Source organism: Hypomesus nipponensis, chromosome 11, assembly GCF_054491055.1.
Source record: "Hypomesus nipponensis isolate SF chromosome 11, ASM5449105v1, whole genome shotgun sequence".
Classification (NCBI taxonomy): Eukaryota; Metazoa; Chordata; class Actinopteri; order Osmeriformes; family Osmeridae; genus Hypomesus; species Hypomesus nipponensis.
The window spans coordinates 11,117,565-11,133,619 of NC_140371.1; the positions used below are offsets into that span (position 1 = coordinate 11,117,565).

At 49.2% G+C, this 16,055-nt stretch overlaps 1 protein-coding gene across 3 annotated transcripts in view; it reads right to left on the reverse strand.

The window, feature by feature from the left end:
• The window catches only part of ehbp1 (EH domain binding protein 1), a 105,491-nt gene that overhangs the window by 54,515 nt on the left and 34,921 nt on the right, over positions 1–16,055 (reverse strand). For all 3 annotated transcript variants that reach the window (XM_084708855.1, XM_084708853.1, XM_084708854.1), the window contains 4 exons: positions 15,417–15,557; positions 14,975–15,245; positions 13,278–13,521; positions 104–282 (listed from right to left, as the gene is read on the reverse strand). In XM_084708855.1, the coding sequence (XP_084564981.1) occupies positions 104–282; positions 13,278–13,521; positions 14,975–15,245; positions 15,417–15,557 (835 nt within the window). The remainder of the gene's footprint in view (positions 1–103; positions 283–13,277; positions 13,522–14,974; positions 15,246–15,416; positions 15,558–16,055) is intronic.

Sequence of the window (16,055 nt, forward strand, 5' to 3'; positions counted from 1 at the left end):
TTCCACACAGGGCTTTGATGATTTATCTCCGTCTCTCTCTTCCGTACACACACACACACACCTCATAAATCACAAGTTAAGAGTGTGTGTGTGTGTCTCTCACATGTAGTCGGGTCTGAAGTGGTGCAGCAAAGCGCAGAAGGCCAGTCCGTTCCTCCAGGAGGTGGTGAAGTTGGTGATCTTCACCCCGCGGTAGTTCTTGGTGACCTCGCGACACCAGGCGAGCAGCGATTGGCTGGCGTTGGGCTTCCCGCCAAGCACCGGGCTGGGGATGGGGCTGGGCTGGAGACGGAGGGAGACAGGGGGGGGGGGGGGGGAAGGTTCAAGTTCTCTATCTAGAAGGAACTTTCTATCCTGTGTGAATATGCAACCGTTATACGTCGCCCGCAGCTACCGTGCAAAGTTGATGCGCGGCGCACATTGGCAATGCTGAGCGCTGCTTTTTTTTTCTCTCTCTCTCGATGTGGCTAAACCGAGAGAGGGAGAGAGATGAAATGAAAGAGTCACTGAGTTGTTGGTGCTCACTCAATTAATCCTCCTGTTTTTACTCTGATCAAAACATCGCTCTTCATTTTTCCCCATCCAATTAGCTTTGAGTGTGTCAAGCATATTGAGACACTATGGGGTTTCACACACACACACACACACACTAATGAGGGGGTCACACTCAAAGCTGCGTAAGACCGTGGATAATGTAAACATCTTATTAATTTGCTCCGCCTTTGAAGTCTTATCTGAGGTCCGGGCTTTAGCCAATGGGAGCGTCTCGGAGCCTAGCCTCCAAATCCCACAAATCCACGGAAGCATGGCGACATGCGTCCGTCTCAACGGTACCAGTGGTATTCAGACTGGAGCTAATCTGGTTACATGGGCCTGGACATGAGATTATTCCAACTGTTTGGAGGAGTGATTGGACGGTCGGTTTGGAACGTTGCAGCCCTTTTGAACCGCCGCCTCGGACGGAGCTTGACCCCTCGTGACCTTCTGGAGGGGCTCCCGTAACCCTGGGAGACGAGACCGTGACATTGTGCACACCACGGCGGGCTGGTTTATCGTACAGGTCTGAGGCGTCACGAGGACGCGCGGTGCCCGAGGACGGGGTTTGCAGAAGTGTGTGTGTGTGTGTGTGTGCATCTAAAGCAGAGAGAGTGGGCTGTGTTTATGACGGCAGGGTCGTAGCAGCAGCAGGACGTCAGGCTGTGTGGTGACCGGCCTGCAGTGGCCGAACAATGCCCTCCGTTGGTCAGTCTGAGCTACTGCAGGAGAGAGGGGACAAGCGAGGGGCGCCGCGGGCGAACGAGAGGGTGGGGATCACGGGGTAGTTGTGGGCCTTTTAAGGGAGCGCTGGTGCGAACAGACACACCTACAGGTGTACACCTGTTGCTGCGCGTGTGTGTGTATGTGCGCATGTATGTGTGTGTGTGTTTGTATGTGTGTATTTATGTGGGTATGGGTGTGTGTGTGTGCGCACGCAGACACGGACACATACGCGCACCAAACACTAACTAAACAGACTAAAGTGACTGTAAAAAAAGGAGAAGTATGTACAACACTTTCCACGGTCCTGCACGGACACAATGGTGTGTGTGTGTTTGTAGTCAGTGTCAATATTAGTGAGCCCTCAAGCTGGATCTCAAACCTAGAGTGAAACAAGACCTGTTGTCTGATAGCAACTCATAACCTTTAGGTATGTGTGTGTGTGTGTGTGTGTGAGAGTTAGCGTGAGATTGTTTCGAGTGAGGTGATGTGTGTGTCCCTACGGCGCTCTCAGGGTGACGCAGACAGAACCTGAGGGGACGACACTTGACATTTCCAGCTCGTCTTTAAAGAGGACCTTAACCTTTCCCCACATCTTCCCCAGACACGTTTAGGCGGCCTAAATAATGCCTGCTACCCCAAGCCCCCCCCCCCCCCCCCAAATAAAATAACAAAAACAAAGAACGACAGATCCATCCGAGAGGGCGATGGTGGGGAGATTGGCAAGTCTGAAGGAGCTCTTGATTTCTATAGCGATCTTTTAATACCATAAATCTATTCCATAAGGGTGATGGTGGCGGGCTTAATGTCATCGCGTGCGTGTACACGGGCGCACATTCTATTGTAATCACTCTAATTGAAAGTCCCTCAGAAACAATGAGGGGTATGGGGGGGGGGAAAAGAATGAAAACTACTGGGTTAGAGTTAAAATACACACACACCAGACACAAACACACTCAAGCACTCAGTCCACGTCCGGGTCCTTCCTCTGCCAGTGAGTCATGTTGTCTTCCTCGGGGCCATCTCTTTCTGCTCTCAAGTGATGGTAAAAGTAGCTGTCTAATTTCAGCCCCATAATTACCTGGGATTAGAGACCAGGTGCTATTAAAGCAATTAGAGCCCCAACACACTCCAGAGCCAGAGCCCCGGCACTCTAACCAACCTACAGCCAGACCCGTGGAGCGCGCGCGCACACAAAACGCAAGCACGCACACTCGCAGGCGCATACACAATCCCATACATTGACAATGATCCAAAAGTGAACGTGTCAACAGATACGTGTGTAGATACCCACCACACACACACACATGCACACACCATTGGCATTTCACTACAGCTACAGAAACTTTGTGTGTTGAATCGTCCTCGACTGTATGCCCAGATTAGTCCATTATATTCCAGCGAGATAAAGGTACACAAAAGGCATCAACTCACAAAATGTTCTATTCATAAATCCAGAAAAATGCATCTCGCTCCTCGCAAACCAAATAGGGTTTCCGAGAGACAAACACAGGGGGTGAACATTTTATGAGGAGCAAAAGACTCGCCCTGACTTATCTTACGGTTCGCTGTCTCGCCCAAAGCCCTCTCTCTCTGTGTGTCTGTGTGTGTGTGTGTGTGTGTGTTAAAAATTGACACAGCCATGTAGCCAGTGAACCTCGGGGGTAGGATTAGTGGACAACCTCCGCCTCGACCCACAAACATTCCATATTAAAAAATGAAAAAGGCAACCTTCATTACTATCAGTCGCACATAGCCAACACCCCACCCCCCCTCTTACACCTCCATTATAAACAACCCTTACAGCGTTGGCCAACCCACTGACAAGAAAAACACAACCCAGAGACAAGAGATTCCATTATTTCCTTTGCCTCTGTGTCAACATATCTGGCAGGGCAAAAGAGAAAGGGGCTGGGGGGGGGGGGGGGGGGAGTAGGAGAAAGAGAGGGGGACTGACATGAAGCAGACAGTTTGATGTCCTTCCTTCAACACTGATCTGAGGTGGTGCAGTAGGAATGGAATTGGTCGAAGACGGGCCCGGAACTTCACAGTGGCAGCCAGGACTGCATTCGTACTGACTGGATACGTTTCCTTACAGCCTGGAGATGAGGTTGTATCTCCGAAAAAGGCATGAAATGGTTCTGTGTGGCCTGAAAAATATGCAAGCGCACTTAAATCCTGAATATGCTGGACTTGGTGCATGACCGTACAGGAACTGTGTGTCCACGTGACTTCAACTCGCCTCTCCGTGTCTTGAAGAAGATACAAGTCAAACGCTTTAAGTACCGGCTCAGTCTCTCACTTGGGGGCGAACGCATGAATGAGAACTTAACTGGGCTCAGACGAATCACACCAAACCACGACTCTGTGGAGGGAAAAAGAGCCTGATGTCCCCCTCCAATCTCACTTTCATGTCTTCAAAAGGGCCGTCAGACTGTCAGATTTGAGGAGGTGTTGAATCTCTTACTCTTTAAAACTTGTAATCCGCTCAGGGAGCCTCGGGCGAAAACACCCCCCTCCCCCACATGCATGCGTGCCTCAAGACTGGCGGTTTGACTGCAAACGTGTATTGTTTGTGGAGGTGTCACACGTATACAACCATATAGAGTGGTCACTCTCTGAGAGAGCTGTTGGACGAGACTGTCTTCAAGCCTGGACGAGCCTCGACTCACCACATTGTTCGACGCAGCCCAATAACTTCAGGCAACGCACGCAACTCTTTTGTCTTTCCCCCTCGTGACAGGTGTCGTGGTAACCGTGTCACAGAGAGAAGCACGCGGTGCAGTGGTACCTGACACTCCTTTAAAGCCTTGAGGACTTGTGTTGCGCAATCAACCACCACGTTCAAACCAACGAGTCACATTGAACCCCGTGGAACAGCCACTCTTCGTAGTGACACAGAGCAGCAGCAGGTCCACGCTGCTGGGATGAGAACATCTTGATAAAGCCACTGGGGAAGGGTCACGTCAGTTTCTGCATCTGTCGGATCTAGGGCCTCCCCACATAACGTTCTAGTCTGGTTATCGACAGGTAAGTGGGCCAGTTCAGTGGGTTAGCATGTGTTAGCATTGTGCACTTGCGCTGATGGCTGGAGACTCAAGTGGACGGGCGCTATCTCGCAGTGCCGCGAAAGCTGCCGTCCGAGTGGGTTTCCCCGACTCTTACCCCGAAACACTCAATTATTTAATTGTGCCTTCAATCTAAAATGAGTCATTTGTCTAATCGCTGCTTTCCTTGTCTGATGTCCTCATATGACTGAAGAACGGGAAGAGAGAGGGTGTTGTCGAAGGGCCGTCTCATCATCTTACCCAGGAAAATTATGCCTTCGGATTTGAAGCAACTGAGGGTGGGGGCGAGCATGAGAAAAGTCCAATCAAAAGTTCAATTATGTAAATGGAGAACTGGAGTGGTGGGAACCATGGCGGCGAGGGGGGCGAGAGACAAAAGGCTGGAACCGGAGAGGAGAGCGAGTGTACCGTGGAAAATGCACATTAACATACAAAGGAAATATCGCATTACTGTTGTAATCGCGTCGAGGAGAAGCCCTTTTCCAAGGAGTTTTGTGTGTGTGTGTCTGTGTGTGTGTAGTTTGTTATGAGTGCGCAAGAGCGTGTCTGTGGGAGCTGGGAGGGAAGCGTGTGCGGCGTGTAAGATTGCGTTAAGATCAGAGGCCATGGCAAACTGATTAGGTTCTAATGTGTTTACCCAGGGAGGAGGGATAGACCCAAGTTAGAACCCGAGTCTAACAAAGTTATTGGTTTAGCATAACCTGCTGAACCTGAATCTGGTAGCATTGGATAGGCATAAGAAACGTTTCTCCATTAAAGCCATGTTCGTTTTTATTTGGGTGCAGCATAGACAACGTAACATATTGTTTCACTGAGTAAGACTGTGTAAGACTGGTACTAGCGCTAGTGTGTGTGGGTGTGAGAGAGAGAGCGAGAGAGAGCGAGAGAGAGCGAGAGAGAGCGAGAGAGAGCGAGAGAGAGAGAGAGAGAGAGAGAGAGCGAGAGAAGGAGAGCGTAAGAGTGTGATAGAGTGAACTACAGAAAATGCATATCCCATGTAGAACAGCGCCTTCTGGCCAAGTAAGCGAACCTCACGGCGTTTGGCTCCTTAGACGTAATATGCTAAATCTGAAACCAGTATCATTTCACCCAATACAAGCCTGCTCCACAGGCGTAGCCATGCAAAACAGCACAAATGGGATGTGGGGGGCTTTCAAAAAAAAAAAAAAAAAAAAAAAGTACTCTGCGACACCAAATAAAATCTGAAATAAAATTTGGAGGAGGCAAAAACAAAAGGGCTGTGTGTGCCAGTGTGCTGCGCTCGCTCTCTGAACGTGTAGCACAGGCCGTAATGCCATGTAAGCACTGGCTTTAGCTTGTCAGAGAGGAGGTGGCAGCATTACCCACACTCACGCCTGTGCAAATTAGCTTTGGCTGCAAAAAAAAAAGGCAGAAGGGGAGTGGGATGTGTGAGCGAGTGACTGTGTGTGTGTTTGGCAATATGGAGGTTGGAATCCTGTTAGGACAAACAACACCACCACCACCAGCAGCAGCAGCTCCACTTTCACCGTGCACGAGGAAAACACGGCATCTTCTCGCCTTTTAAACAAAAGAAGAACCTCACACTGGGTTTTGGAAAACATCTTAACTGGGATACAGAACATCCCTCTAGGCCCCTCCAGCTTCCATCTCCTCTGCGTGCAAATGAGAAGGGTTTACGATGCCCTCCGTCACACACCTCCCCTCCTAAATCTATAGCACATTAATCTCCTTTAACTGCAGTCTTCCAACAAACAAATTAGGGGTGCGGAGGGTTCAGTGATGGGGCCCGGGATAACGCTGGCGTTTTATCCATTTATCTAAGGCTGCTGCGGGAGAAAACTCATTAAGAGGGACTACCGGAATTATATGCTCGGCAGGTAAAGAGGATGGGAGCGTGGAGGGCCTCCGACCACCCCGGTCGACCGCCATTGTTTGGCGTGGCGTGGACTTACCTATGTGATGGGGGGGGGTGATAGCGCAAAAGCCAATTATAATGAACATAATTACAAAGTCACCCCTGGTGACGCCGGGGCCTGATCAGAATACGCATGCATCATCAGAGAGGGCTGAGGAGGAGGTGCGGGGAGAGGCATCCTGCTGGGATGCTACATGTTACAAGGTTAGAATTGGGGGGGGAACAAAGTGACCTCATTCAGTCACACATTTAAGTGCATTAGAGTACGTACTTGTATCCATCTACAATTTGTTTGAGAGTCCCATTGGCTGCATGATCTCCAGGGGTTGCCTGATCAGCAGACATAAAACATGTGTTGTGTGCGTGTGGGGGGGGGGGGCGGGCGGGGGGGGCAAACCTCCATCCGCTAGATCTCCAACTTGTTCTGGGACTACACAAAAGATTACGGGCGACTCCCATTTCTCTGTCTTACCCCTACCCCTTACCCTTGGTTTTGATCGAGGGATAGGGCTATGGGGAAGGGATAGAGTTCCTTAAGAAGCCATGAGGAGAACTTTTCAGAGGACAACGGGACCAAGTTGTTTGATATGGGATGGTGAACACACACACCTGCATGCCGGCGCAGCCCCCTTCCCTGAAGAGGGACAGCAGAGAGGAGCGGGGGTTCCAGCTGGGGGGGAGGGGGAGGGGGCTTCATAACGAGGTAATTAAAGCCTTATCATTCTTCCACTCTTTCTCCCTCTCTCATCCACACACACACACCGCACCTAATTTGACAGACAAATCACTCTGACTCATTTGTGCCGCAGTTTTGCCGTCGTCTATATGGAGGTGGAGGGGTGATTGGGATAATTTAATTAAAATGTGACAGTTGCCACTTCAAGTTAGGGGAGGCGGGGGCATTTCAGATTTTGAAGGGGTGTGTGTTTGCGTACGGCAGTCCCAGCTTAATAGGGCTGGGGCGGTGGTATTGATTGGTGGGTGGCATTAGAAGGACTTGGACCCCCCCCCCCCACTCCCACCTCTTTCAACCCACCAAACCAAGGGTTTACCCCCTCCCATTCAAACACACACACACACACACACACACAGGTATGAGCGGCTGGGGAAGATTAGGACCAGATTAAGCTAAAGTTACTCCATCCGTCCGCCATGTCATTCAAACCCCTCAACTGCCTGGCCAATGTGTAGAGGGTATGAGAGAGGGTGGGTGTGGGGGGGTTTTCTCCACAAAGCACCTTACTGACCATCATCATAAACCCCATTAGTCTGGCATACTCTCTCCAAGCGACTCTCATAGCAAATCCCTTCCAGCTAGACATCAAACATCGACGGATTAGCAATCCCCCCCACCCACCTTAAATTAGCGTCCGGGGAAACCTCCCTTTAACTTAAACAGGTCCCTTGGTTTTTAGTTTTTTTAAAGATTACAACTTGATTTGTTTTCATTTTGCTCTTTTGATTTTTGGGACTTGGTATCTCTCTGACGCTTTCCGTCTCTGTCCGTGTCTCCTCCTGCCGCTCCAGAACCGTTTGTGAGGTAATCCCCGGCAGATAAAACTAAGGAGGACTTAACCACAGGAAGATTACAAGAGAGGCGCTTTGCAGATGCCTTTTACACCGGTCGGCATGGGTATTGGAGACAGAACGAGTTCTTAACTCATGAACTTAACACGCACCCACTGAGGTGGTGTCGTATAGCGATATTGGCTATTACTGTAACTACATCAAACTACCTCGTTCAGGGTCGCACAACACACACACACGTCTAAAACACATGTGAAACGGGGACAATTACACTCAAAGAAAAGGAAGCGTTGTATTTGTATCAATGGAAAACCTGCAACCTCAAAAGAAAGATAAAGTCTTTGAGCTTTGTTAAAAAACGTATCCCAAAGGGAGAGACTTTGGCCACAACAATGTAGAAATTCTTTGACCCATGGGGAAAATGGCAACGTTTAACCTGTAAGGAAAGTTCCGAAGAAGAACCAAGACAACCATAAGGACTAGCTGAGTTTCATGTCGGTAAGACCCACCTAAAAGGACTTCACATCACCTTCAGTATTGACTGACCTTTGTATCTATGGGTCATTTGAGGTAGTATCAACATTTTACCCCAGCAGCTGCAACTACCGACAGTCAAAAGACCCAAGTGAGGGGATCAGCTGTTCTTTGGAGAGAAACACCTTTTAAAATGTTTCAAAAAGACTTCTGCCAACTTCATATCTCTGTGGAATTTAAAGAAAGTTGGATCGATGGATTAAGGGAGTGGGGCAAGGCTGTCCAATACTGCCATACCAGTTTCACCACTGGTTCACGGTATCCGTTCTTAGAACCTGCGTCTGAACCCTTAACTTGAACCCACATAACTATTAACTTGAACCATGACCCTCTAGGACAGTGGTTCCCAACCCTGGTCCTCAGGGCACCGCTGTCCTGCATGTTTTAGACGTTTCCCTGCTCAAAACACACCTGATTCAAATGAATGGGTCGTTATCCAGCTCTGCAGAAGCCTGGTTATGACCATTCACTTGAATCAGGTGTGTTTGAGCAGGGAAAAACATGCAGGACAGCGGTGCCCTGAGGACCAGGGTTGAGGACCAGGGTTGAGGACCACTGCTCTCGGACACAGAGCTGAAAACATCTGTAAGGTAAAAGTAGCATTTTTGTTGCATGGTCATCTTCCCCCCTTCGACAGTTGTGCCCTCCAGGGCAGGCCTGGACAAATTGTGACCTGGGGCCTTGAGGATATCTACTCAGTTATGGATCTCCTTCCTCTCTCCCACCAGCTCCAATATCACCAAGCTCCCACAGAACGAGATAGTAAAAAAAAAAAAAAATTGAGGGGGGGGGGGGGGGACGGGACATGGAGAGAGGGCCCGCGAGGGGAGTTCTTATTCACCCTACCCCTTAACCCTGAGGATTATTCTTCTAATATTACAGCTTATGGAGAGGCTGAAGGGGCCAATGAGGTGCACGGAGGGACTTCAATGCCCCAGTATCATGTCTCTTAATGGGGAAACTCATGAGTGGCCTGCCCTGCCTGGCCCTTAGCCATACCCATGATCACTAACCTGAATCCCTCGCTGACCTTCACCCACACATAGGTTTAATGGCTGGTATACTGTAAATACACTAGACCCTTTTACCTTTGGGTATCAGTGTGTTGTAGTATAGTCCACGTTACTGAGCGGTTGGAAACCATTCAAGATAAACTTGAGCTAATCACAATCGCTAAACGCAACTGCCGCTTTGTAGTCAGTTAGCCGAGTAAACACACACAAAACAAGAGGTTTGAGCTAAGGGAGGGCAGTATGTTTGGAAAGAAGGAAAATAAGCATCTATGGGGAAAGAGGGGGAGTAGAAATGAGGATACACAGAAGAAATTTTAAAAATTAATGAAATTACGGAATTAAGCAAAAAGAATTGTGAAAAGAAGAAACAGGACGACAGAAGAAGTGAAAAGGACAAGGGCTGAGAGGAGGACTGGTGGCAGCGCTATTCTCTCAGGGTCCCCCCCCCAAAGCACTCCTCCATCTTCTCATACAAGATCCGCCGACTACACAATGTCAGAACCGCGGGCTTTCACCGCTAACCCCGCTGAAAGCTAATTAAGAAATATCGCAGCCTTCTGCGAACTCAATTAAATAATGTTAATTTATTTTAATTTCAATTTACACACAGGCTGCGCTGTGGAAGGGCCCTGAAAACAAAGACAGGAATGAAAGGACCATGCTGGCCTTTGCCTCCCCCTGTGTGTGCGCTCTCAGCTCCTCTGAAACTCCATTTAATTTGGCCCCTTTGAATCACAGAACCCTTTTATTGGAGGCAAAAAAAAGAAACATACATTTCCTGTTGTTTCACTTTGCCACCTCTTTAGAGGACGAGACATGCGTGTGTGTGTGTGTGTGTGTGTGTGTGCGCGTGTGTGTGTGTGTGTGTGCGTACTATAAACGAAGTGAGTGCTCGGGCCACTACCAGAGCGAAATGTCTGTGCCTCAAGCTAAAGATCTAGGTTCCAACACAAAAAGCTCTTACTCTTCTCAAACACATTTATGTAAATATGAAAAGAATTTATAACAAAGAGGGAAAACTTTGCGACTCAAACTTTTTCCCCCCCTGACGTCAGCGGCCTTCAAACTTTCTCCTCATATGAAAATAAGGCAAATAATACACCAAGCGGAAACTTGATGAAAATCCAAAGATCAGATGCATCTAAGTGTAGAGCATCTTGACTGAAACAGAGGAGGAGGAGACGCGTCAGATGGAGAGGGCAAGTGGAGGAACGGCAAGGAGGACTAGGGATCACTGGAGGGCAGGGAGGGTGAAATCGCCTCCGGGGGGAGATGGACTGAATCGGGACAGGCGTACCGTACCACACCATACCGTGGAAACTTCCTCTGTTCATTTAAATTAATCCTTCAGACGGGTTTTTTTTTTTTCCCCATCCTTCCATAGATAGATGCAAAACTTGAACTCAATGCACCCCAAGAACCTCCCATTTCACACTCTGCAATGACACAGGGGAGAGGAGGCTAAGGAAAAACGATATGGGGAGCAGAAATATCAGGAATCAATTCATTTATGATGCTGATGATATCTGTCCAATGTCCTAAGCATGGAATAAAAGGAGCCATCCATATTCCTGACAGGTTTGGTACATGTGGCATTTCTACTAATGCCACTGCCAGACATATCTGTAAAAAGTCACATTGAAATCCTTTCAGCCTAATGGGTAAAAGTTGGTTCAAGTGGGATCGGGTATAAGTTTGGCTGAGTTAGAGCCTCTGTCATTGGGATAGAAGTCGTGGTGAGTTGGTGGGTTTGCACCGAGCATCCTACGGTCCATTGAACTGTCGTCCATCATCATTGGGTTTTGCAGAGGGGTAAACTTGCCCAAAAACAAGAACGGTTATACTTTTTGCAGACATTTAATAGACAGGTTATGAAGTAGATGCGCCAACGGGCGTAGATGTTCCCCTGTCTTCCCAGAGCCCCTCCCTGTCTCTGCCACAGAATCCCTAAATGAGTCACAGGAATCGTGGCGGTTCAGATGAGGCTGCAAATCATTGCTATTGGACACGGCGACTTCCCCTGTCTCCAATTGAATGTAAATCGCTTTTGGAAAAGCTCTATATAAATCTAATCCATTATGTCTTATAGGACGTGTAGCTAACTGAATGAAGGCACACCATGTGTCCTAGATGTCCTGATTTGATACAGTCTGGTGTTGAAGTAGCGGCTGTAATGCAATGACAGGGCGGACAATGTAGCATAAATAAACCATTATTCCAATGTCCTTGCCCACTGAATATAGGATTTATGCAAAGACGGGGGGGAAAAAAAACAAAAACAGAAATGACTTCAGCTAAGCCTAAGTAAAATTATTCTGTGATCTATTTCAAACCTAACTGATATATACGTAGAATGAGACATTGTAATCCTTTTTAGAGGGCAAGACTTGATTTTAACAGACCAGAATTGGATTTTTCGGAACCTTCAGGCAAAGTTGTAAATGCAAATGTATATGGTGTGGCATTTACTATGTTTCAATTTCAGATTCACATTTCAAGATAAACACTCCCGCCTTTATCTTGGGCTGACACCCCTCTCATCGCCATCGACAGTGTAAAAATTGAATATATCCACACAGACACACACGGTTAACAGAGTTGGGAGATGGGGTTAATATAGCAAACCTATATCCGACACAAGGCCTTGGGCATCCTGTAACCTGCAGTAGTGTGTGCACACACACCTAACTATACTACCTTGACATTTGAAGTGAAATGTGTTGGTGCCTTCTCGACCCAGAGTGGGAATGTCTCCCCCGTCTTAATCCTCTTTGACTTCATATGTTCAGAGGTCATCTCACTGCCAACACATGGGTGTGGGTATGTGTGTGTGAGAGACAGAGAGAGAGAGAGAGAGAGAGAGAGAGAGAGAGAGAGAGAGAAATAAAGATGTGGGGCTTAGTGTGAATGGAATAGAAAACTATTCAACACCTCCGTGTGTCAGCAAACCTGGCTCACTTTTTACACCAAATCTCTCCCCAGCATTCTCTCGCATTTTTTTTCTCCCCCCCCCCCCCCCCAACACACACCACCCTAGCTCCAGAGGCAGTGGGCTGCTCCTGGCGGAGTGCGGCCCACCACAGGCCACTGGCTCTGGGTAATTAAACTGGTTTAGTCCCCCTCACCCATGGTCACACGCAACTGCAGCTGGGTGATAAAGCCACAGTGAAATAATTACATACGGCCACCATTACCACCCAGCTACACTAAAACAGCCATCCAGCCAGCTGGGGTGGGAAGGTGCTTGTGAATAGGGACGGTGTGTGTGTTATATTAGTTTGACAGTGAAAGTATATGGTTAACATATGAGACATCTTTGCCTGTGTTGCATTTACTGTATGTGTGTGTGTGAGTGTGTGTGTTTGTGTACACACACTGTAGAGGGGTTCGACCCCCTTGTGATCACTGTGCTGGAATTAAGCCCCCAGTGTTTAAGCCCCACATATGCTCACTGCCTCCTGACACATTCACACACACACACACACCCCCCCATAACCCCCCTGCCCCCACCCAATCATTCCCCGCCACTGGGCTGGCTCCTCCTGTGACTGTGTGTGACCATCACCCATTTAATTACACTCCCCATGATTGACCTAATTTCAATAAATAAATAAATATAGGAACCCACCAACCCCGATAAACAAATACCTATATTCAAATGAGGAGGCTTTACTGAAGCATACAGAATGGTCGAGGGAGATGGAATTTTAGGGGTGAAAGGGAGCTAATGTAAGGGCCACTGGACACGGACACACAGTCACACAGCGTACAGAATTAAAACAACACACACACACACACACAGGCAATAATGTATTGAGATATGAACTCAACAGCAGACACACACACACACCTTTATAAAAAATAAATAAAAACCACATCCATCACATCCCAGTGATCTCAAAGTACCCCAAAGAGTAAAAAAAATCAAATGTTCTTGGACATAGTTCCCACCAGGTAGTCCCTTCTTGGATATCCTCTCACCTTGGGGGAGGAGGAGGCCAGCTCCCTCCCTACCAGGGCTGCCACCGGGATGGGCCCTCCAGGCTGGGCTCTCTGCCTGTCTGCTGCCCCCGTCCTGGGTTTGGGGGCTGGGGCCCCAGGGCTGGGGCTGGGTGGCAGGGGGGCTCGTCTCTTCTGGTTCCCCCCTGCCTCCTGGGAAGGGGAGGGACCACCGACAGAAGGCAGGACTGGGCTGGAGGTCCGCGGCTCGTAGAACGGGTTGGACCTGGTAGAAGGAGAGGGGGTGGGGGGGAGAAAGAAAGAAAGAGAGGAAATGAGGAGTATGCGACAGGAGGAAGAGATTGAGAGAAAGACGTGGGGAAAGGGAAGGGTGGTGACGACAGTAGGGTTACAAGGCAGTCGGATGTTTGGGGAAAAAGTCTTGAAAAGTCTGTGCTGTTGGCTTCACGAACGAAACCAGAGGGCTCATCCACACGAGGCTGATATGCACGTGCGCAACACACAAACAATCACGTTTGTGCGTGGGGGAAACACAAGACACAGGTGCTGTGCACTGGGGTCAGTGCTCGGTGACCTCATATCCTCGCTGGCCGGGCAGGACCACTGACAGACGCATACACGGACACAGTACCCCTTATCTCTACACGGGCCTTGCCTCAGGCCTTAAACAGACCATGTCAAGTAACTCACTTAACGCCACACACACAAACCCCTCCCCTCCCAATGCACACACACCTCTCTCTCTCTTTCCTCCGCACACACACACACAATGGAGTGAAAGCTTGACTGACTTGGTATCGGACTGAAAGACAAGGTTAGGGCCACTCGGTGTCTATCGGGGCCCCACAGAGAGAAAGAAGCAGGGGAAAGAATAGCAAGGCTGGCCTCGCAAGGTCTGGCACTGGTCTTTAGAAACCTTCACCAGCTAAAAGACACGTGAATGGAGCCAGTCACAACACGAGGGTGCCCTCTTGAACCCTCCTCACAGAAGGAACTACTCCTGACTCGGAGGCAAGGGCGAAAATACCCGATACTCAATGACCCGCCAGTCTGTCGGACCCTAGAAATGGCACAGGGTTGTTTTCTTAGTGGGGCTTTGCGAGACGGACGAGCCTCGAAAATGGACTGTGCTGCCCCTTGCACGTTCCTTAACCATGAAATCAATGTTAAGAGTTTGACTTGGGCTGGTTGTTGACGTTTCTCACACTATTGAGCTCCAGGAGACCCTGCTACCCCCCCCCCCCCCCATCCTGCTACTCCAAAATGGCAGGTTTGACAAACAGTTCATCAACGGTGAGTGGTGATGTAGCGTTTTGGAGGATGACTGAGGGATGTGGGGACAAAGACAAAGACTGTGGGGGGGGGGGGGGGGGGCAAGGTGAAAGAATGCAGACAAACAACAGACTCCTTGTTTCTGTTGAAAGACCTCCCTCAGCACTACACTCATGAAGCTTGGGGTGGGGGTGGGGGCTACAAGAGTCTCTTAGTTGAGGGTCTCTCCCTTAGGTCCTTAGTTCCTCTAAGGTGCAGCAGGCCGGGTGCCAGTGTATGTCATAGTCAGTCGTTAAGCTCATATGCTTGCATCCAGGCTAACATTTCAGTGTTACATATACAGTGCAGCAGCGGCCCTATTAGACAAGTGTACAGCGGCAGCCAATCACGTGTCTCGTCACACTCCCTCACAGGAGCCAAAAGCCACACGCTTCACTCCTACTTACTCGTCCAGCTCGTCCTCATCGTTCCGTGACATGTCGGCGTAGAGGTACTTGCTCATGTCCACCGGCCGGACCCCCTTCCTCTGTCTGGGTTTGGGGGGCTCCGGCTCTGGCTGGGGATCCTCGTCCGGCTCCTCAAAGGGGTTCCCCGATTGGGTGAGTGGTGGGGTGCACGTGTCAGGCTCGTCTGGGTCATTGAAAGGGTTGGATAGGTCTTCGTCGTAGTAAGATTTGTCCTCCTCTCTCGGTTTAGGAGTGGGCTGGCTGGAGGGGTCTGGGGGGAGGAGGGGGAGATGTACATCAATGCTGTTGAGAAAAACTATTGTGGCACACTTAGAGCCCTGGCTTTCCAAAACACACGTAGCTTACATTTGGCAGGACCATTAACTGGGTACACCATAGTTGAGGATTTTTTATCAACTTAACAGGGGTGCTTGGTACATACCTTCCTCATCAGGGTCCCCAAAAGGGTTGAGATGGTTGGGCTCGTGAGGGTCATCCTCGGGTTCTTCGAAGGGATTGGTGCTCATGGCAGAGGGCGTGTCCTGATCCTCGTCCTCCAGGAAGTTCAACTTGCTAATTAGCTCTGTCGCCACCGTTCCCGGGAAATCGTTGACCAAACAAAAAAATGTGCAGGGAGAGAAAGTGAGCACAACTCATGGAGAAGGGGACTGCAGTGAACATCAAAAGACCGACACAACCACCGCACGATGAAAAAGGAACCACAATGGATCAAAACACAGAAAAGTAAATAAATATCTGCACTTTGGAGTGAACCTCGGGTATGAAGTTTGTTTTGTCTCTAGAATGTCCCTTCTTCACCAACAGACTCTGCCCCAGTACTCTCACTGCATGAACCGGTTGGGCTAACTAGGGTGTCCAAAGGGAGCATTCCAAGAAGATTTACAGGATGTTACCGAGTTGCCGTTGGAAACTTCTGGCGCTGCCTTGGGGTTACCATGGAGTTCTTCGTTAGGCAGAAGGAGGCTCATCCTCTTCATCATCATCACTGTGAGGGCTTGACTGCATGTGTGTCCAGTGTGTGTGTGTGTGTGTGTGTGTGTCTGTGTGTGTGTGTCTGTGT